At 38.8% G+C, this 23,153-nt stretch overlaps 1 protein-coding gene and 1 long non-coding RNA gene across 5 annotated transcripts in view; one reads left to right on the top strand and one right to left on the bottom strand.

Moving 5' to 3' along the window:
• CHRNA5 (cholinergic receptor nicotinic alpha 5 subunit) overlaps positions 1-18,233 on the bottom strand; it is a 20,584-nt gene extending 2,351 nt beyond the window's left edge. Inside the window, exons 1-6 of one of the 3 annotated variants that reach the window (XM_065847228.2) lie at positions 18,022-18,233; positions 9,035-9,186; positions 8,174-8,218; positions 6,931-7,040; positions 4,549-5,380; positions 5-2,520 (exon numbers count right to left, since the gene is read on the bottom strand). In XM_065847228.2, coding sequence (XP_065703300.1) covers positions 2,359-2,520; positions 4,549-5,380; positions 6,931-7,040; positions 8,174-8,218; positions 9,035-9,186; positions 18,022-18,154 — 1,434 coding nt within the window. In that variant the 5' untranslated portion in view covers positions 18,155-18,233 and the 3' untranslated portion in view covers positions 5-2,358. Of the gene's footprint in view, positions 1-4; positions 2,521-4,548; positions 5,381-6,930; positions 7,041-8,173; positions 8,219-9,034; positions 9,187-18,021 lie in introns of those variants that run through there. The other 2 variants (XM_065847230.2, XM_071813771.1) reach the window with 2 other exon arrangements.
• Positions 18,172-23,153, top strand: LOC139828917 (uncharacterized). 2 transcript variants are annotated; one of them, XR_011740991.1, is made up of 3 exons: positions 18,172-18,521; positions 19,488-19,621; positions 22,823-23,153. It is a non-coding gene; the product is annotated as an uncharacterized lncRNA (long non-coding RNA). The 2 variants fall into 2 exon arrangements; XR_011740992.1 differs by lacking the exon at positions 22,823-23,153 and adding an exon at positions 22,517-22,784.

The following is a 23,153-nucleotide window of genomic DNA, read 5'->3' as shown; positions in this document are numbered from 1 at the left end:
AAAGAGTCAAGCTATTGAAAATTGTGCTTTTTTTCATTTATTTTGACTGAGTGACAAAAACCTATGTAAGGTAGCATTAGCTACAGTTCAACACATTCAGAAACAAGTTACATAAATAAAGGCCCATGCTTCTGAGCCTATTAAAATGATTTTGTTTCAGACACACCTGATAACCTGAAGACCCCAAGGATTCTAGTGTCAGCTATCTTACCTGTATTTATCACAATCAGATTATAGAATTGACTAAAAGAAATCCATACATTTGCAAAAATTGAGAGTTACTAATACAGATTGCCTGGGACTCCCATGGCCAATATACTGCCAAACTCCTTATGATGTGATTGGGTAGTCTAAAAACACTATTTAACAAGGGGAAAGAGGTGAGGAGTTAAATAATACATACACCTAATCTACAGCTTTACTTACTTTGCTTTCTGCTCAGGTAAGAGTGAACTTCAGTAATTCAAACCTGAGGACTATAAAAAGAAATTTTGCATTTGAAGAGGAAATAAGATATCTGAAGTACTTCTGCAGCTTCCACACAGAGAAAGTCACTGATGTATTGCTGAATCTTCCTAATAATGAGAAATTTAGATTTATGATATTAATGGATTAAATCAGATAATCTTTGCAAACTCACCTTTAAAATTAATTATGATTAGAACAGAGGAAATGTGGCTATCCAATGCCAGATGTAATTGTATAACTAAAGAGAACAGTGACTCCCTTTACAATCAGAATTATTTATGAATTGGTATCAGGGGAAAAAAAAAGATAAACACAAACCAAAAATTTTCCTGCCTACGAGCCTTAGAAAGCTACACAAAGTCAAGAATGTCCTACGGGTGAAATAAGCTTAAAATAAACATTAAGTTATCTATAAGTTATGACATAAGCCATCAGTGTAATGCCAAACAGCGCCATTCTAGAGCAGGTGCAGGAGGGACTCCTTCATTTCCAAATTCATAACCACAAAAAAGAAAAATTACATTATCAAACATACCACAATTTACATTAGACCTCACACCTAAACATGTCACTATTCATGTAGTAATTTAAGCAAATAAAACTTGCCAAGACCTGCTCTAGCTTGGCATTGTATTAGCCCTGCAGGACGCAACTCTATTATGAAGTAAACTGACAAAAGTCCGGGGTAGGAAAACCCCCTTCTATTGCAGTCGCTTGCGAAATAAAGCTTTTAAGAAAGGTGGTATTGGAACAAATGTAAAGAATTTAAAATCAGTTGTTTAAAGAATACATTTTAGTGAAATAATTAAAAAGCTGTAAGTTGGTTTTCAACACTGAGAAAAAAGGAAAAATGGAAAGCTTAAGTCCTCATTGCTCAGTTACCTGTGGTTCTGTAGGTGACAGAACCTGTTAAAAGCAGCTTTCTAAGTCCTGTTTAACCAACGTATGTGAATTCAATCATCTGTATTTGCTTACACAGAATAATAATTTTCAACCCATCTCTTTCAGAAAGGCATTCCTGGAATGCCTTCTACCCGTGCTTGAAAACTTAATTCTGAGTAACACACAAAAAAAGGCAGGAAATGATTTATGTGTTTGCAACCAACTAACTGTATCAAACTCATCATCAAGAGTAAAGAAATCTGAATGTTCTGGTCCATTAGACTATTCATGCAACTTGGGGACTCATTTCCCTTCCTTTCCACAGCTGATACAGAGATATCGATAATAATGTATCCTGCAGGCATTTTAAGCCTCACTTTATTAGATGTTCACTTAATATGACAGAATTTAGCAGCAAATTCCACCGAACATTTATAAAAGCAAAACATAGCCCAATTGCTATTTTTACTTATATGTTGAATATATGGGAAGGTTAACTGGTGTTTTTATTATTATTTTAAATTTACTTTGTAGCAACTTCATACTTTTACAACACATTCAAGTGCGCTGATAAAAATTCTCCTTTGCGTTCTACAGTAAATTGAAATAAGCAACTCTACTGTGTAAATATATGCAAATTTTTAATACCCACTATAATGATTGAGATAGTAATTTAATAATTGGACTACAGTGATCGTCATAAAAAAATGTTTGGATCCTTCTATTTCGCAGCAGGTGCCAGTGTATGTTTTTTGACATATCATACATACAAGTGCTTGAGAAGGTCCTTTTAATTCTGACCTTATTTAGAGGTAACTTAGTAAACTGGTAATAAGTGAACTGACTTCTATGTGTCCTAGGGATGTCATGCTTTAATATAAACCTGATTTGCTGGGTTTGGATTTGGTTTACTCTATCAGAAACTTGCCTACAAAGGACATGCATGGGACTAGGGCTACCACAAAACTCTTTGGAACCATATTAGCAGGAGACAGATTCAAAACTATTTTATGCATTTGTACTGTCTATATGCGTAGGTACTATTATACTTGCCCATTTATGAATAACAGGAATAAATAACAAAAGTGATCCAATTATTGAAACCAGAAGAAAAGTCCATAAGAACATGCGATCAAGCACCTGAGCAATAAACTTCCAGTCTTCAACAACCTAAAAACCAAAGAGCATAAGAGTTGTTCAGTATACACGAGAACAGGTAAAAATACAGTACCAAACCCCTGTAATTCTTAATTGCTTTACACTACCCTTTTTTTCCAATCAGGTCCATTTGGTAACCCTCTTTAACAGCTTCTTTTAATTACACTATGAGCTAGAACAGGAACAAACTTCGCTCTATGAAGACTGGTAAGCTACATAGAGCAATACTAGATTTTAATACAGAAACTGACCCTGACAAGCACCAAACATCCTCAACTATGGAGAGATGAAAATTGGTATGCAATTTTCTAACATGCTGCAGGATTTTGGATTCATGCCACAGCTTCATCATCAAGTGGAATTCCCAGCAGGAGCTAGAAGCAAAAGTTGTAAAACAAACCAACCAACCAACATTAAAAAACAAAACACAGCCACAAACAAACCAACCCACACACAACAGCACCACACCACACACAGAACAGTAGACAGCAGCTGTTACATGCAAGATCTGAAAGCTGTGAAATTACTGCTGCATGGAATTATACACTAGGGAGAATAGTCATAGTACTTTCATGACTATTTTCCTTTTCAATAGGATTATTCATGCCTATATACAGTTTTGCAAGTATAGTGAAGTTTGTAAGTCCAAGCAAATTAAAACCCTGCCAAACGATTGCCTTTGATTCAAACTGGAGCTAGCCATGTTTCCAAAGCTGCCTTAAAGTTAAGGCTACAACAGCACTGCTGTGTAGTTTTTAACGAATGCAATGAAAGCCTGCATTCTCTGGAGCCAAATAATAAAATACAATTGAATCCCCAGTCAGCTGTGTATTAATTTCTGAGGTTTAGAGTCACAACAACATCATACCTCAAAACCAAAATACTCGTCACCTCTCATCACTCACAGTCAAATAGAGTAAGTTCAGTACAAGAAAGAACACCAACCCTCAATTTACAGGAAATTATGTATTTAATAGTAAACTATTCTATTTGTGTTGTTTTTTCAATGCAGGGGTATTAGATGCTGTTTTAACAGTACAGTAGATACATTTATTCAAAATCTGTTGCGATAATGTCAGAATTGAGCCCTGAGAAGGTACATCAGAGGAGTCAGCCTACTCCTAGGCTGCCATGTGAGAATCCTCTCTCAACAACCAGCAACTTCTGAGGATAGTCATTTCTGTACAAATGGAAAGAATCTCAGGTCTTGCCATCAGAAACAGATAGCAGTATCATAAGACCACATATCAAACTTTCATATTTCTACACTAACCTGAAAATAGCATTTAAGTCTCCGGTGTACTACCGGTGATAGTTTAAAAAGCAGGGAAAGAAAAGAGATTCATAATGCTCTTACCCAAATGGTGTAAACATCCATTAAGGATAACTCAGAGTGCAAATGCAGAGACTGAAAAAAACCCTCTGACATCTGATGTCACTCAGAGACAAATAATAATAAGGCTAGAAAAAAAAAAGACTCAGGAAGGCATCTAGTTCATGTCTGATCTCAGCACAAAATGACCAACCTATGGCTCTAGCTTGTGTTTAAACTAGTAAAAGTTAAGGCATTAAAACCTGGTTTTGTATGGATTTGAAAGCTTCAAAATCAGGCTTAGCAGTATTTAATCAGAAAATCTAAGGGAAATCCATTTTTCAGCTAGCATTCAGGTACAACATTAAAAATACCTACTTCTCTCATCATGAAAATAACACCCAGCAGCACTGCAGGGAACAGTTACAGTACAAGTATCTCTGAAAATGTGTCATTAACAACAAGAACTTTCCAGAAGAAAGCAAAAGACTTCAAAGAACTCAAGGGCCCATGGACTCTATTGCATCAACCCAGTATCTGTAAGAATTCTCGATATTGTACCATACTTGCACTCCTTTCCGGTGGAAATAATGACACAGCTTCCAGTGAAGTACAAAACCTGGAAATCTCATAGAACATATTTAATATGCAACTGCATAGTAAACCATTACTTGGCTTTCTGATTTCCAGTTTTACAAAAATCAGTGTAACATGACTAATACACCCACCTCACGAACTTCATTCTCCTTCATAACATGTCTTGTAATATATCGGATAGAATCTAGAGCTGCTTCCAAGGTGTTCCTAGATGATTCCGATCCATTCACATTTCCCGTTTCCTCCTTCTGCGCAAAGTATCTGTCTACGTGACTTCTCATGCAAAGCAGCTTGGGAAGTTTGTGAAGAAATATCTTGCGAACCCAAGGTGCCATAGCATTGTGTGTAGATGAAGAGCGATGATGAATATTGATAGCAAAGACAGTTATCACAATGGACAACGTCACAAATATCATAGTAAACACCAAGTACTCTCCTATAAGCGGGATAACTTTAGAAGATGATGGAATAATTTCTTCAATAACAAGAAGAAAAACAGTCAAAGACACTAGTACTGAAGTGCAGAGTGAAATTTTTTCACCTTCATTTGAAGGAAGATAGAAGACAAGGACAGTTAGAAACGAAAGTCCAATACAAGGAATAATGAGAAACAACGTGTAAAAAAGTGGCAAGCGTCTAATTATAAATGAATATGTAACAAAAGGATACCAGCAGCATCCATCAGTCCTATTTCCTTTGCTCCCTGTTGCAGTTACTATTTCCCATTCTCCATTATCAAAAAAGTCTCTCTTGTCAACATCATAGTCTTCAAGAATTATATCGACTTGTGAGCCATCGTAAGTCCAGGAACCAAATTTCATAGAGCAGTTTTGGAGGTCAAAGGGGAAGAATGTTACATCAATAGTGCAAGAACTTTTGTAGTTTGCTGGTGGAGTCCAGGCAATGGTGCCATCATATTTTACCACAGTTTTTGTAGATGTTCCCTCAAAACGTCCATCTGCACTGAAAAGAGAGAGATATACACACGCAGTTACAATGTGTGGGTGTGTGCTTTTAAACAAGAAAATACGTTTTGTTATTGTCATTTCAGCTGTTTAGCCCTTTCCCCCCGTCATAGCCAACATTTTGTATTTTGTTGATAGTCAACTTTCTCACACATGTAAACAGCTTTGGAAGAGTGAAGAACATTTTCAAGTCACGAAAAGATCCATGCAACCTTCTGTGGTCCCAATGACTTATGCAAAAGATTGTTAAAATCCTCACCTGTAACAGCATGCCCAAACTCTAATGTTTCTACTGGTAATACAGAAAGAGGCAGAAATAAACTTTGTAAAGAGACTAGAAATTCCATACAGAGGCAAAGCAAAACATTTAAGCACTTAACACAGTAACAAAATCCATTTACATTCTGTCACAGAGACACCCCGAGGATAGTTTTAGGCACAACAGGGTCCAAACCAACTTTTATTAAACTGGTGAGAAACAGGGTTTTCGCACTCCAAAGTGACTTCAGTACAGGTTCAGATATCAGTTGAGTAAATTATTAAGGAGCAGCAACTAATAGAACACAGGAGGTCCACAGTGTGCATGCACGTGGCTTCACCAAAAACAATGCCAGAGCCATCCCTGAGTCCAGGAAGAGTCCACACTTGCCTGAACACAGTGTGGGATTATTTTAAAGGGATACACGTACTCGCATTGAGTACAGGAAGTGTACACTCGCAATTCTGTGAGGATTAATTTATAATAACTCGAAATCCTGCGAGTAGAAATACATGTGCAAATATGCACAGAATATTACACGTGCTTATGTGGAAGCATGGGAGGAAAATACACTCGCGATTATGCGAGGAAATAATTTATACACGTGCTCATATTGAGCACAGAAAGTACATGTGCAAATGTGCACGGAAAGTATAAATACATGTGCAAATGTGCACGGAAAGTAGATACACTTGCAACCCTGTGAGGGTCAATTTTACACAAGTGGTGGCAAGACAAGCAGGGTCTCCGTCCCTGGTGGCGGGGGGTGGTGAGGAAGTGGCTCCTGGTGGCAGCAGTTCAGCGTAACTCCAAGAGGATCACACACAAAGGGCGGGCCTCGACGAGAATCCTGGTTTTATAGCCTGATCAGATCTGACTGTAGGCATTCCAGAAGCTTCTCTGCACCCCCATACTGGCTGTGGGGTGCCCCTGAAGCTTCCAAACATCCCCCACACTGGCCATGGGCACCCAGCGGCCACCTGGCACCTCTGTGCTCCCTTCTCCTCTCTCTTAATGACCCTGGTCAGTGGGCTTTGGGGTCAAACGAAAGAAGCTGTCAGCCTCAAGCAGCAGAGAGAGAGGGAGATGCGTCTACACCTTCCATATCGAAGGAAGCGGGGGGCAGGGGGGGGGCTGCATTCTGTCACACATTCAGAGGCAAATTCTTCCACACATTCTTAGCTCTACTAAATGTACACACATAATCTCTCCAATGAGCCTCCCAGAAGCAGCTTGGATGGTAAAGTTAGAAAGCAAATGTATTTTATGAAAAAAGATAGAAATCTTACTTGTCATACAGCACGATATCTGGAATCCAAATAGAATCTGATGGGACGCGAATAGACGTTATTCCAGCATAGTCTTCAGGATTCCACCTTAATTTTACATCTACCCATTCCTGTGGATAAGTGAGATGTAAAAATCATTATTATTGTGAAGTTGATTTAAGCAGGGCAAGACTGGATGAAAATAGATTAAAAGGCAATTCAAGAAATTAATCAAACTGGCTTCTAAAATTTGCATACAACAGTGAATTTGCTGAATAGACGTCTATTTACCCCATCCAATATTTGTTTCTAGTTTTAAGAGGAAAGGAAGTAGCTCAAACAAAAGAATTTAGTAAGCTAGTAAGTATAATCAGTGTCTGCAAACATTCTTCTAAGTTAAATCATGAATGATTTGTGAGCAGCGCTTCCCAAGTTAAGAGTTGCCACCTGGCTTTGCATTGAGCTTGAGCTTCTTTCCTGTCCATAAACAAGTATTTTTAATCACAGAATCCCAGAATGTCGGGGATTGGAAGGGACCTCAAAAGATCACCTAGTCCAATCCCCACACCGGAGCAGGAACACCCAGCTGAGGTTCCACAGGAAGGTGTCCAGGCAGGTTTGAATGTCTGCAGAGAAGGAGACTCCACAACCTCCCTGGGCAGCCTGGGCCAGGCTCTGCTACCCTCACTGAGAAGTTTCTTCTCAAATTTAAGTGGAACCTCTTGTGTTCCAGCTTAAACCCCTTGTCCTACCATTGGTTGTCATCGAGAAGAGCCTGGATCCATCCTCCTGACACTCACCCTTTATATATTTGTAAACATTAAGGAGGTCACCCCTCAGTCTCCTCTTCTCCAAGCTTAAGAGCCCCAGCTCCCTCAGCCTTTCCTCACACGGGAGATGCTCCACTCCATCATCTTGGTTGCCCTGCGCTGGACTCTCTCCAGCAGTTCCCTGTCCTTCTGGAACTGAGGGGTCAGAGCTGGACACAATATTCCAGATGCGGTCTCGCCAGGGCAGAGTAAAGGGGCAGGAGAACCTCTCTGACCTACTGACCACCCCCCTTCTAATCCACCCCAGGATGCCATTGGCCTTCCTGGCCACAAGGGCACAGTCCTGGCTCATGGGCATCCTGCTGTCCATCAGGACCTCCAGGTCCCTTTCCCCTGTGCTGCTCTCTAATAGGTCATTCCCCAACTTACACTGGAACCTGGGGTTGTTCCTACCCAGATGCAATACTGTACACTTTCCCTTGTTTTACACATACCTGTTTCAGCCAAACATTCGTTGTCATCAATTGATTTTTCTCATCCTATAAAAATGAAGCATATTTTATGAGAAAAAAATCTGCACATAGGAAGCAGCTGCTTTAGTTCAGAGATCTGTAATTTAAAATACAAAACACACTTCTAAAAGCATTTCAGTCAAAGATGCTTATATGAAAACTTCTAAAACATATGAGATTTGATTATTGAACTGTTAAAAGTGATATTTTCCCCTTCTGTGTCCCTTTCCTCCCTTCCATTTTCTATTTAACTGTATTTTATGCAGTCTTACCATTTTTCTATGGAAACATAAAGGAACAGCCTCAACATGTGGAAGAAAAACTCCTCTTATAAACAGTGAATTCAATTTGAAAAGAATATTCTGAAGTAAATAAGTATCGGGGCAGAGGGCAAAAATCTGGTTGATCTCCTTAACTTCACCAGTCATGCCAAGAGAATCTTTATTACTATGGAAGTGACATATTTGAAGGCTCTGAGAGCTTTTTGCTGCTTACAGGGGAAAAAGAGCAGTATTTGCAAGTGTTCCTGAATTTTACAGAAATGAGACTGATAAAGTTTAAAATTATGTGGGTTTCCCATTGAATAAATAAAAGTACAATTTCCTAGGCTTAAGAATTTAACTTTTTTTTTTTTCCTGAAAACTCCACTAAACATAATAGCCACCTTCTCAAACTCTTTGTGATCACTCTTTATGTCCTCTTCTGCAATGCATTTTTTTATTACACTGATAATTTTAAAGGTTTACTCTATTGTGTTTAAGCTAAAATACGCACAAGTATTTCCTATGACATTATGTCCAGAATTTTAAGAATTAAGGAAAAAAAAAAATTTAATATACATACCACATCTACTAGCTGAGAGATCGCAAGGCCAAACTTTATTTTTATTGTGTCATTCAAGCGTTCCACTGGACGAACCCATCTTTGATAGTCTTCAAATAAATGTTTAAACAAACGATCTTCACTTTTAGCAATAAGAGAAGGTTCAGATACACCTATATAAAAAAAAAAATTTATTAACATTGATTCAAATGAACAGTCTACATCTGCATTCCTGTGTCCAAATAGCTACAGTTATGTTTATGCAGAGTTAAATTTCTCATCCCATCCCCTTTTGTCTAGAAGCATGGAAAAGGTCTTGGAAGAAGAATCGTATGAAATCAGCTGGTTTTATTAACATGTCCATACCACTCTCACACTATTGAGTCTATGACTCAATAACATTATTTTAGCAATAATATAGTCAAAATGCACTTATATAATTTACCTGGTGCCACGTAATTACGGAACTCCTTTAAAACTGAAAGCTTACCTATGAGAGACTGAAGTTCTATCACTCTAGAACAAGGTGATACTTTTTAAAAACCTATATCCACACTACACAGGTTTCTAGTATATTGTATAACTTCCACTCCACTTCGAAACATCAGTCTATTCACATTTTATACGTTATTTCTTCTAGTGTTTTGTCACATCTATGACGTATAAACTTTGCAGTACTTGTAAAGCACTTTTTTCCCCACACTATTTTGTATCTTAAACCCACATGCCAATCTATTTACCAGTCTGTCCTCTACCTATCCTAATGTTATATTGACTGAAAGGCACCTCTCTAGTTAAGAAGTACTTCACACTCAGTTACTTTTTTTCATAGTTATCAAGGAGACATTTCAATGCCTGGAGACCAACTGATGATCTGGAACAGCCAAAATCTTTGTACAGCTTCCAAAGAAGTACAAACTAAATTACTCCTTTTATCTCCTGAGAGAATAGAACACATGGCAGAGCTTGGGGTGAAAAAAAAGGATGCAGAAACTGGAAGCAGAAGGCAACCTGGACTTTAAAAGAGATATGTAAGTTGTCTTAGAGTATCTCATCAAGCAACTGCTCTCCTTTATCTTTGTGAATGCACAAAAAAAAAAGTACTTTTTACCAACATGGTCTCACTGAAGTATATCAGTAGAAACTCTGTTACCCTCCCAAAAAGGCAAAGTTTAAGGTTTCTCCATTATGAAAACTCAGGCAAAAAATTATATACCCTAAATGACAAGAGAAGGACAAACTTATGGAAGATACAGAGAGAGGGGAGGAAAAAAGTCAAGATCTGTGTCTAGCTAAGTAACTGGAGCACAGACAGCCTCCAAGGGCCAGGTGAAAGCCCTGACGCCACCGCCTCAAGGAGCAGCACAAGCTGCACACATTGCCTGGGAGGGAATAGCTCCAAAAAGGTCTCCAGTTCCCAGAGAGAAGTCAAAGCAACCACCAGAAGACGTGAACATACAGCTCTACACAAAGATTTTTATTGCTCACCGATTATATTTAAACCGACTGAAGCTACTGCCCTAAAAAGACCTAACAATGATTATAGTCAGTCTAAGGGACAGAGTAAACCAAAGAAAGACGTTCACAACCATCTCTTTTTAATGCAGATTATACCATTACATAAATGTATGGCATGACCTCTCTAGAAATGATGTGCTCACTAACAGCATCCGTCTAAAAAAAGATCTATCAGAAACAGAAAAGCACCAGAGAATGGCATAAACAGATTAAAACCAGAGATAGTCATCCATACAAGGAGAGATTTAAAAGATTAACATCATTTTGTTTGGAGAGGAGATGAATTTAGTGAACATAAGTGAAGTAGATAAAGCAGTGAACAATGCATGAAGAAAAAAAAAAACACTGATTGTATTTAGCCTTTCTCATAAACGGCACAGGAAACAAAAGCATTGATTAAAGGCAGTACAAACAATTTCTACTTGAAGTTCATTACCATAAATATCTGGTGAATCAGAGATTAGACATTGAAGAGCCCTAAAATTTTAGAATTGCCCAGGATTATTAAACTGTCAGTTATGTCAAGTAGTATCATATTTGCATAGGCCATCAGTTCTCATTTCAACACAACCTGCAAAATCTACCTCAGAATTTGACTAACAGCTTGATGGCTTGCATTTGCTGCAGACACTTGGCTCACACCGTTTAAACCATTAATTTAGACGGTCCTAAGCTGGTGCTATGTGACTGCTACCACTGCAGCCCAGACAACTGAGACAGGCAACGTTCAGTTCCCCCATGCCCAGCGAAGTGCTCTGGTGACAGCAGCAGCTCTGTGCTGCAGGATGCTGCGCTGACAGATCCTTTGGACAAAACACCACCGCACTGCAGAGCCCAGTCCCAAGAGAATCCCCTGCCTCCTGCACTGCAGGTTTGGGGCAGCCCAGTAGAACTATTATTATGGATACTAACTGGATTTTCTCTGAAATTTTCAAGTGGGAGCAAAAGCAGAACATAGACCAGGATTAGCAGAGTGGGAGCAGCAGGACTCCTTTCCCCCTCCAAGCCTCCCCACTCTAACACGCTGCTGAGTGGCTCCTGTTGCAGGCCAAATCAGCACTGGGGTTTTAACACAGTTCACTCTCCTGTTTCAAAATACAGAGTATTTCATCCATTCACAAACACCTATTGTTTGTCCATATTTATTATGTGTACCTGCTCTACTATTTAACATCTTTCCATTTCAAGACTGCTGACAGGTAGGTTGTGTAATAGCAAAGGACTGATGGGCAACGTGTGTTGTACCACTGAGCACAGCGCAGGTTCACACCTGAACACACAGCAAACATCAGAGTTGCTGTCAAAAAGCATCCAGCAATACAATGTTATACACAAGTTACCCAAAGAGCTATTAGGCTAAAATATATTTATTTTCACTGATACCTTGGGTTCAGTGTATCTTCATTAGCCAAGGATTTTTTCTTACTTGTAACTATACATAGATTTGCCAAGTCTTGCTCTTCCCAGGCATCCAAAAGATTGCTTCCCGAACACACAACTTAATTTCTCTACTTCTGTATCCCTATTCCCTGAATTATAAATGATTTTGTGTTCATTTCAGTTTAATGTTTCATAAATACTTGATTTTTGTATTAGCATTAATTACATTTCCCTTGTACAGTTACATCTCCCAAGTGAATTTTCTGTACAGTTTGAGAATGACTAGGCAGCTTGGTATTGTCTCTCCATTAACTGACCTTGAAGCAATGCAGAGGCAAAGTTGCACTTTCACCATTTCTGTGTTCCTGTAAGGTGACCTCCTGCACAGCATCTTCAGGATACCTGCTGTTTCCAGATAAAGCTTCTCTGAAAACACAGGATCTTCTCTGCTATGCTAAACAGGAACATGTTCCTTTATCACTTTTGTAAACTTCCAGAATTTTTTTTCAAACATTTTACGCTCAGACCTACAGTATACTTATTGATTTATTAAGATGACCATATTTCCTAACAATATAGTTCAACTAATTTTTTTTCCTATCACAGACATATCCACACTTTTCCATATTTCTAGTTTATTCTGTTTAGTAATAAACTGGGGCATACTGGTCTATAAAAGCCAATTTATGCAAAGAAGAACTTCATTAGGAGTCTTGAGATGGCAACAAACAATATATTAAGAGTTGGCAAAAACTAAATAAATAACCACTCCTACCTTTCCATATTTAATAGGGCCACACAGCTCACTTGTTACACAGACTACACATGCTTAATTTCTCTTTGTCGTGTGTCTGCATGCTTTTAAGATTACAACAAAGGGTGTAATTCTGAGTTACTTACTGGTGTTAAACCAATTAAAAAAATAGGAAAAACTGGTGGCAAGCAGAAAAAAAAGTTACAGAAGAGAGGAAAAGAGGTAAAATACAGTTAGTGGCTTAAGGCATCAGACGAGCTATGCTGGCTGGAGAAAAGCTGAAAGGGGTTAAAACCTACAAATAGCAAGATTAGCAAACAACCCACAGTACAAGTCTCATACTAAATCAGGTGGTCAGAGATTATGGGAACACTCACCTCTACTAGCACACTGTACTAAAACAACTTAAAAGATTTGTAGCCTTTGAAGAGCAAGTCTAAGTGTGCCTGTATTTGTGCAACTTTATTTTTGTGGAGGTCAGGCAGTCTAAGTCAAAGGTAGGCTCCCTATATTGTTCAGTGACAAATCCCAATATTTACTTTATAATTTACACCTGAAACTCTTCTCTGCTCACTCCCTCTCAGTGTGACTCCATGTTTAGCAAAAATAACGAGGCCACACGAGAAAATGCTGGATGGCCAAAAATTGAATTCTGCAAAAAGGAGACAAACATTTATACACAAAGCAGACTAATGATTCATTTTTTTAAAATTCTGAAGTAGTTGAAGCACACTTTTGACGAAACAGTAAGTAGAAATTCTAATTGAACACTTGACCTAGGACACAATTGTATTTAAAAATTCAGTCCGAAACACTTAAACTTCTTTTATTGAAGTAGTTTGGAAGAGTTATTTAGAAAAGGAGAGGAAGCGCTGCATGGGTCTCAGATTCACGAACAGCATGACAAAACACGCACTGTGAATTTCACTAGTGCCACTGATGGCAGACTTTTTAAATGCTCCAGATAAACTACAATGTTATTATTTTGTAAAATATCTTTTTACATTGTTTCTTACTGTGCCATTATGGGACAAAGTTTGTAATTGATACAGTCGAGTGTCGATGATTTCAGGTTTTCTTTGGATTACTACTTGGTGCATTTTCAAGAGAGGTCCATGGGAGGAAAGGGTCACTTTTTAGAAGCCTATTGTTAAGACGTAAATTCAGAAGGAATATATATTACTAATGCAGATTCTTAACCATATACCACCACAATGAAAAAGAACACTACTAAGTACAATTTGTAGTCAATGTTCAGTTGTTTAACAGTGTGCTATCCTAATATACAGACTTATCCACAAATCTAACTACTACTAACTACAATACAACTAATAGTTTGCCTGCAAACCAGGAAGGTGCAGTAAGATATACAGTACAGTTGCAGTCAGTACACTGATATTTTACTAAGATAACACTGTGATCTAAGCCTCACTTTACATTTTAAAGAATCTCCCACCACTACTTCATGAAGTAGAAAAACTATGTAATATATTTAATAAAGTATAAAATGGAAGTTTTCTTTCTGAACTGGTTCCCCACTCCCTTTAAAAGGATAGTGAGTCATACTTTCTGTATGGTCTTCATTTTTTGTCTACTTTTCCTTCTGTGCTTTAGCATCTGCTAAGAATCCAGTCACTACGAGTAAAGCATGCAGTTAACAGTAACCATACACAGTGACCAAAATTGTCTTTACTAGAATGTCTGTAAGTCAAAGCAGGATTAGTAACACGAACCAACTTACTAAACAAAAATCAGAAAAGCCAGCTATTACATCCTGTACTTCCTACAAGTATGTTTTTCTCCCTTGTTCAAAGAATAAAGGCAAAGCTCATCACTATACCTACAAGCATGGAAGAGGTGGCTATTCGTGACCATTTCTTGTAGGTGATTTTTTCGCAAATCTGTTTTGCTTGCTTTTGTTCAGAGGTTGTCTTGCACTTTCAAAGGTTCAGAGTACAAAAGCAACAGCCTTGTACTTCTACCATTGTGTATTAATATTAATGCATGCCTGGCAGCTGCTACAGGAACTTTTTGCTTACTCTAGGGCTTTCAAGTTATTGGGAGGATTTCTGCCTTCTCTCTTATGTAGCACATCAATCTCCCACCAAGTAGTAGCAAAATAACGTGACATATTGTAGACATGAAACTACCAAGGATTTTGAACTGCAGTATTGCTTGGCACTTACCAACATGAACAGAGATACAAGAGCTGCACACAGAAAGCAGGGAAGATGTTTCTTACACTCAACTCAAATTCAAGAGACTAAAGTTTCCAGCTGGATAATTGGAAAGCAGAATTAACCTATCCCCTAACAGCTTAGCATCAAGGGATAACTACAGTCCATATTAATGAATGCATTTACAAGTTTGACTAATAGCAGTATAATACAGTGTCATGTAGTTTGTAACTAATCAAGAAATAGACACAATCAGCCACAGATTGGCGGTCAGTCTTTAGATTAAGAGCTAGCCATAGCAGAAACCACTCCTTTCTGAATATCTGTACTACAGATTCTATTGTAAATACACGCAACATGCCCAAGATCTTCCTGAACTCTGTCGTGGAGCTATTGTCAGCAGTAGTCTTCTGATTAAGAGCCACCTACAGCGCTAACATCACACATCTACGGCATGGCACAGCATTTCCTTGGGAGTTCACACACACTAACACAACCCACTCAGTTTTCAGCAGACAGAAGAACTGTGATCCTTTTCCCTGCCCAGCAAGCAGGGGACATGAAGAGGCTGCCTCATGGTACAAATTCTGGTCACTCTGAAGGCAGTGGGACTTCTTCTGTAGCAGATGCAGGACTTCTGTCATCTCTCTATTGCTTTTAACAATCGCATCATTTTCACTTACTGTTGACCTGTCAGTAAAGACTGAAGATGGACTGTGAAGATAACACTGAGGAATGCTGAAACCAAGCAGTTAGAGTGCATATAAAAGTGCGGATAGTACAAGGAGTAAAAGGAAGAAAAAATATTTATCTTAAAAGTAGAACCATTTATTCATATAGATTTAGAGGGTATGCATCTTGGAAGCAAACACAAATCCACAATTTATAGAAATAGGACCATTATACAAGTAAGACACAGGCCTTAGGCTTCTCATGAGTTGCCAGTGCAGCCCTGGGTGCTGCAGAAGTTGTACACTGGCATTATTTTCTGCCATTTTGCTGATGTGGCTCGAGTCCAGTCTCAGATACACTGGCACACGCAATCCTGCAGCTCACAGAAATCACACACTCACTTTAGAGATCAGAAAGACTAGATTTCAGAATATATACTATCAGAGAAAAACCTGGTTTCACCATTCTGAAAAGTGGGAAACTATGCAAGTACTTCCTTCTGCAGTGCCTTCTACAAATGACAGACATATATCCATAAACCAGTGTTACCATTTTTCTTCTTAAGAATATCTAAAGAAAGCACAAAATATTTTAAGAGAAAAATCACAAAAAGCATACGAGCAGGGAGGTTTGCAGCTTCCTGTTGGGTAGGAGAAGGATTCAATCTGTTAAACTGAGTGGAAAATGTTTGGGTGCATGACCTCTCAAGGAAACATTATCACAGGTCTGCAGCGTGGCACAGCAGCGTTAGAGGTGCTGGTTAATCTAAATTCAACTTCTGCATTTAAGTCTCACCTGTTAGAGATTCAGAGCAAGGAACAAAACTTACAATTTGACTGTATTTTAAACCAGCACTTGTCTTGTCAAGTCAGAGTTATCCAGGGCAAAGTGCTAACTCACCTTCAAGCTACCAACTAAAGGAAACACCAAGTTCCTTTACAAGCACTCTTAAAGTATCACAAAAACAAAGTCACAACCGTAAGTCACTTCTAGTCATTATAATGATCACTGTACCACACACAAAGCGATACCTCTGAAATAATTTTAAATATACATGCATGATACTCCAGTGTGGGTTATTACTTCCATTTTTCCTATATTTTAATAATGTCTTTCATCTTCTTAATAGCAAATTTCATTTCAAAGCAAAAAAACGGAAAAAACTTTTAGCCTCACTACATATGATCAGTTCTCAATGAATCAAAATTGTTGGTGCGTGGCAAAAAGCAAAATTTGGCTTAACCTGACTGCAGGTAATTCCATACCTTATACATCATATAATGTAACCTATTTTTCTCACATAATAATATCTTCTGTCATGATGAAAAGCAATACTTTGGTACCGAATTTCTTAAATCACATTTAGTAGCAACAGACTGAGTTTTTATATGTTTAATTAAAATTGGGACACCAATACAATTTGCTTTCCTTAAACCATACTCATAACAATTTTTTTCAATTTTCAGCTAACATTTAAAACGTTAAAATGTTAATTTTTCATTAATTTCCTTTCTGCCTGTAAGTACTGCATTTACAACTTCAAGACATTGTGCAAAACTCTTACCAATGTAGTTATAATTTATATAAAAAAGCAATGTTTTGAAATAACTGTTCACAAATTATTATTTGAAAGAGCATCCATTTCGCTCCTTTAGTCTTTGTGTAATTTTATAAACACTTCAGCTTCACTTGTTATTTTACATCCTTCAACTCTGAAAGTTACAATCTGATTGAATTACAAGACCAGCTCCTTTGAAATCAAAGAAATAATGCATGACAAAACTACAGATAATTTTTAAATCAATTCTTGAAAGCCATTTTTACGTGCAGCCAGATCCATGTGCAATATTGCAATTATTAAAATATATTCTGTAAACTTAACTCCATACCAGCTGTGAATGTAAAGAACATGCACCACAAATCTACAACTGTACCTCATCTGAGTAAGCAAACGGAACAAAAAACCTAAAAGCTGACATTTCTAAAGCGTTATACGTTAATTTTAAAAGCGTAAAACTGCGTAATTAAATGTGTGGTAGTCAAGAGTGACGCGCATCTGAACAGCTCCAGTTCGGCAAAAGCATTTTTCCCTCTGTTGCGAAAGGGGCAGCTCTGGGGAGCCCGTTTTGGAGGATCACATTCATTTTTATTACAAACTAGCAGAAGTCCTGCAACCCTCCCCTCAGCACACCTCAGCCATAACCCCACTTCACCCCGAAATTTTAGCCTCGTCTCGCAAAAGTTGATAACATGGAAAACGAAGCGCGATGCGTGGCCACCTCAGCGCCGGCTGCCTTTCCCTCACACGCAACGCCCGCCTCATTTCTCCACACGAACCGCGCTCCCCGCCCGCCCGCCCCAAGCAGCCCCCGGCCCGCCGGTCCCACCTCCCCCTACCCCTTCACAAGAGCACGTTCACACAAAAGCCGGGGTTCAAGAGAGCTCGTAACTCCCCGCTTCTCTCCGAAGCGCCTGCCCGCCGCCCAGCCCGTCCCGAGCCGCCTTACCCGCGTAAGGAGCGCGGGCGGCGGGGCCGGCTCCGGGCTGGCCGAGAAAGGGCGCGAAGAGGCAAGTGAGGAGCAGCAGGGATCGGCCGCAGAGCGAGCGGCAGCAGCGCAGCCAGGCTCCGAGCTCGGCCATGGCTGGGGCACGGCCCCGCGGCGAGCTGGGGGCGCGGCGCTGGGTGCCGCTCCTCACGGGCGGCGCTGGCCACGCCCCCGGGCAGCCGTGAGGGGGCGGCGAGGGGCGGGAACCGTTAGAACGGTTGGCGGCGCGACCCTCAGCGAGGCGGCGTCCCGGGTCGGTGTTCCCCATAGCCTGCCCCGGAGGTCGCCCAGAGGAAGCGATTTGTAGCGCCGCGCTGTGTGGGGTGGACGGATGGTCCCGTCGCTGGCTCTGGGCCTCAGCGGCCCCCGCTTTGGGCGGGAAGCGACCATTGTCCCCCCCACCCCGGTCTGTCAGGGGACGGTCCCTGTGAGGGAGGCGGCGGGAAGGAGCTCGCTGGCAGGTACCTGAAAGGAAAAGCCGTGGTCCTAATGCAGACCCCCAGCACCGTCCCGCCGCTGGCACAGCCGAAGCGAAGGCTCCTTCAGGGCTGGGGTCGCTGCTCCGGCCTCTCCCCGGCCATGCTGCAACGTAATGTTAAATAACAGCGGTAAAGCCACCTGCGTCAGCGGCTACTGCTTATAAACCAGGCTTTTGGGGAGGGTATACGTTTAAGTTAATTTTAGTGAATGGGGAAAATATTAAACTAATTTTTAACTCCCATTCCATATGAAACAGTATGGTGGGTTTTTTTTAAAAGTTTCTAAATCAGAATGTTTTCGAACTTTTAATCAAAAATAGGTAAACTGATGCAAGCTAAAAAGACCTAAGATATTTCCATCTTTATGTCTATTGTAGACTTCTAACATACATAAAGAATACTCTACAAAAACCCACCCTTTTTTTTCTAGATCAGCTAAATCAAAGGCTGTTACAGGAGGCAACCTTAAATGCACTAAGCTGTGAAATATAATTAGTGATTTTTCCTAAATCATCCTAATAGAAATATACAGTGTACACCTTGCCACAGATAGTAGAAGCAGCTGGTATGAGTGCATTTTTTATATTTAAGATACTGTTTGAGATTTTTACAGAGAGAAGAGATTTGGAAAGAGAGGCTGAATGGCTTTACATAGTGTAAATCAGCTGCTACATGAAAAGGTTCCTCAGAAAAATGGATCTTATTCAACTCAAATAATTTTAGAAACTTTGTATCTTCCTAAAATGAGCATTACCCAAAGTAGTAATTTCATTAAGCATGTTGTCAGTTATCAAAATTATTTTATATGGTGTTTATCCTATAGAAAAATAGTGCATCTCTTTGTGTAAATCATGAATCATTTCAATGACTGAAACAGAGTACTTAGGCGTTTTAGTCCCTTTCTTAACTTCTAAACTCGTGGTTTTTCTCTGCTATCTTATCCTGCAGCCATGTTTAGGTTATGTGTGTCTGTGCAAGACATAATGCAATCTGTGCAAGCCAGCTGAAGAAAAGGCTGCTTACACAGTAGTTTCTTCCAGCACGCTTCTAGTGACACGTCATATTGATTTGGATGCTCTGCAGTAAGTATGGTCATTTTATATGTTAAGAATCCGTTTGTACATTGCATGTCCTCCACACTCAAAGTGTGCGTGTGTGTTAGTGTTAAAGGATGCAGTGTGACTCTTATTTTGAAATATTCAGTGTGTACGCAGTGGTCAACCCAAAATTTTGAAGTAAATAAAAATATGGTTTAGCCCAAAGCATGGCACACAAAAAACCAAACAGTTTTATTCTTTGTGATGCACAGGAGTTCTGATGTTTTCTGAGTGCTGCAAAAATTACTGGGTGATGTTTCTACTGAAATTGCAAATTTGTAGTTTTTAATGTCAACTGGTCCACCACTGCACTGCACCTGGTGTTCCTAATGTAATGTTATCATGTAAAACTTATATTTCTGTCAGCAGCATATGTACATTGCAGTAAATGCATTTTAGGGCCACGTCTAGATAAGAGTGTTAAACATAGCTGCCACTCGAATGTGCAGGACACAGCAAACGGGTTTCATTACATAACTAAGAATTTGTTTGCAGCTGGGTCCTAGCGAGGCAAAACAGATGCTCTAAGATATAAAAGGATTAAACTGTTTAGTTTACATGCCCAACATTTTGCTAAATATTTTATGTAGCATCATCTGACACACATTAATTATGTTGTATTATTACTGGTCTAGAATATAGTAGTTATAAATAAAAAGCCTTTTTTTTCCTGCTGCTTTGAACTTGGAGCAAAATGTTAATACTAACAACAACATGTTAAATTTAATATTAAGTGAAGCCTCAACAATTACCTGAGCAGTGTCTGCTGTCTTTCAAAGGGTGCTTCTCAGCAGGAGTTGACATCTGAAGGTCCCCACTGAAGTATGTTCTGAGAGTCTCCAGTAAATTGGCTGATGGCAGCTTTTACTGTGCACTGAGCAGTGCTTTAACAGGGAAGCCAAATGCCAAATTAATCACAGATAAAAATAGCAAGCTGCTCAGTTCTCTTTGTAAAATCAGAAATACTCTAATTTTTGTGTGTGTGTGAAGCTGAATTTTCTCCAGATTAAAGCCAAGAGCTATATAACTTGTGAAGGGTACACTCAGATCAAGTTATTTTAGTAATTTTTCATCTTGTAGTACAAATAACTGCAATTAAACTTGAAAATGAGGCTGATTTTTAACACAGAAAAACTATAATGGAAAATGTTCTTTAAAGAAAATGAAGGTCATTTCAATAGGTTCTAGAATCTCATCTCGTCTGAAGTTACATCGTTTCTCTCTCGTGTACCAAGTATCTGAGTGCATTAACATCTTGGACTTAGATGTCTTGTATACACTTAGTTGTGTTATCTATGTATCACCTACAGTTCTGTGGCCTCTCAAACCATTGCCTTGAACACCTTGTAATCATTCATATATTCATTTTCACAACACAGTGGAGAAGTATTGTCCCTAATTTTAAGATTATGAACAGATAGAATAATAACCTTGGGAATCCATAACAAAACAGATGCAACAGTCAATTTTAACACAAAAAGTCCTTTGTTTATCATCTTAATTTGGGTGCTTTTATAACTCTGACAAGTAAAAATATTTGGATGAATAGAGAAGCACAGCTAAAGGAGTCTCCTGCCTTCCAGTGCACAATACAGTGGGTCACAGAAGAGCCTTAGAAGCTAATTTGACTTTTTTTTAAAAAAAAAAAAACACCAATAGATGCAAGAGACAGCACAGGTGTTACTGGAGAAGCAGTAGTTTTGTTATCTCTAAAACTACTTAGAATATGTTACAATTTATCAGGCCAATGTATTTGTGAATGCTTGCCCTAACAAGTTCTATCATCCACCCAAGTGAGATACAAGCTATCTAGTCTTTGAGTTTACTAACATCATATTACACAAACAGTTTCAAGTAATTACTTTGACCTAATTTGAAAGATCTGTCACCTTCCACAGCATCACATGAAGTTCTGGTGTTAAAATAACATTTAATCCACAGTAGTAATCTAATGTTTTAAATACTTATGTAATACACTGTAAAGTCCATGTAAATACTACATACCGCAAAAAAAACATACAAAGAACAGGAAGATCATTTTGATTAGCAAAGACAACTCAAATGTGTCGCCAAAATAATTTTTCTGTTCTTATGACCTATCCCCAAACCACTATCAGAAGAGGCACAGATGGTGGTGACTTTTTTTTTAACACACAAAGCCAGAATCAACACAATAGGCCTGTGCAGTCAAACGCTACTCTGTTTGTAGGAAAAAACATAAGGAACTTGCACTAGTGTAGGGATGTTCAAGGAAGACTCTAGTGAATAAAAGATCTCCAGCATCTGCTTACTGCCCTAGGTTCAGCTGCAGAAAAGAATCAGAAGTTCAATTTAACTTAGCAGAACTTCGCTGCACTGGTGGACAGGAGTGCCAGCCAGAGTTATTTGCCCGCTCCAAGGCAGTGCTGAGGATCAGCTCACAATCAGCTGTTAATGGCACTCAACACCGATGGTGTTTGGTAAATTAAATTGGTAATTATTGTTCAAAGTTTATAGTCATGAAGTATTTGACAGTAATTTCACTTTGCGTTAACAAAAACTTTAAATAAATGGAACTTTTAAAATGTAGTGAAACTACACAACTTATCAAAATGCTTCAATGTATAATAGAGATCTGAAAATGATTTAAATAATTCCAACTTTTGATTATTACAGTATCTAAAAAATTCTTTACTAGCAAATGATGCAGTGTTTAGCAACGAAATACTATTGGTAATTCTTTAAAAAAAGATCCAAATGTATTTGTTATCCCTTCTTTGTTAGAAATACAAGCATTTAAGAAAAAATATTTTAATAAATCTATATCATAAGCAGTGTAATACTGGTACTGGTACACTAAGCAACTTGCCTTGTGTGATTGATGTACTTTGATGGACACAGATGCTCTCATGGTTTCCTGGAAGACAGAAAGCATTGCTGGAACCTACCACATTTTGTTTCAAGTGATCTGTTGAGAAGTTCGAAGAAACTCCATTTTGCTATTGCTGCTTTTAGGGCATATTCCCAATACTTGTATAACTATAATCCATGTTCTAGAAATCTGCAAAAGATGCTGATATATTGCATTCATGGTATCAAAAAATAAAGAGATCGAGCACTGAATTTTCTACATAAAAATGGAGCTCGAGGTATTTATGCAAACCTTTATAAGAAGATTTGATCTTACCCATTGCATGTTTTCTGTAGCTCGTCAGGACCTGGTACATGAAAGATGATTCCTATGTTATTATTTGGAAGACTTACTGTTGCACAAAGTGCAAGTAAAACATCAGGCACCTTCCTCTCCTCAGCAGTGAGTCTCACAGCAACGAGCTCAAAAAGGGTGGTGTTGAGAACAAGGGTAATTTCTGACCATGTTGGCAAAGTACATTTTGTCAGTCAAAAAAAGCTGGGATAGATGAAAAAGAATAAAACACTGTATGGATTCACTCTGCTTCTTTAAATGGTCACGTGAAATCCTGTAAACACTAGGTATCCTTTGGAGTAAAAAACAAACAAAAAAACTTCCCAGACACAA

The sequence above is a fragment of the Patagioenas fasciata genome, chromosome 12 (genome assembly GCF_037038585.1).
Source record: "Patagioenas fasciata isolate bPatFas1 chromosome 12, bPatFas1.hap1, whole genome shotgun sequence".
NCBI lineage: Eukaryota > Metazoa > Chordata > Aves > Columbiformes > Columbidae > Patagioenas > Patagioenas fasciata.
The sequence above is the reverse complement of the archived record's forward strand: the minus strand, read 5'-3'. Positions and strand labels throughout refer to the sequence as shown.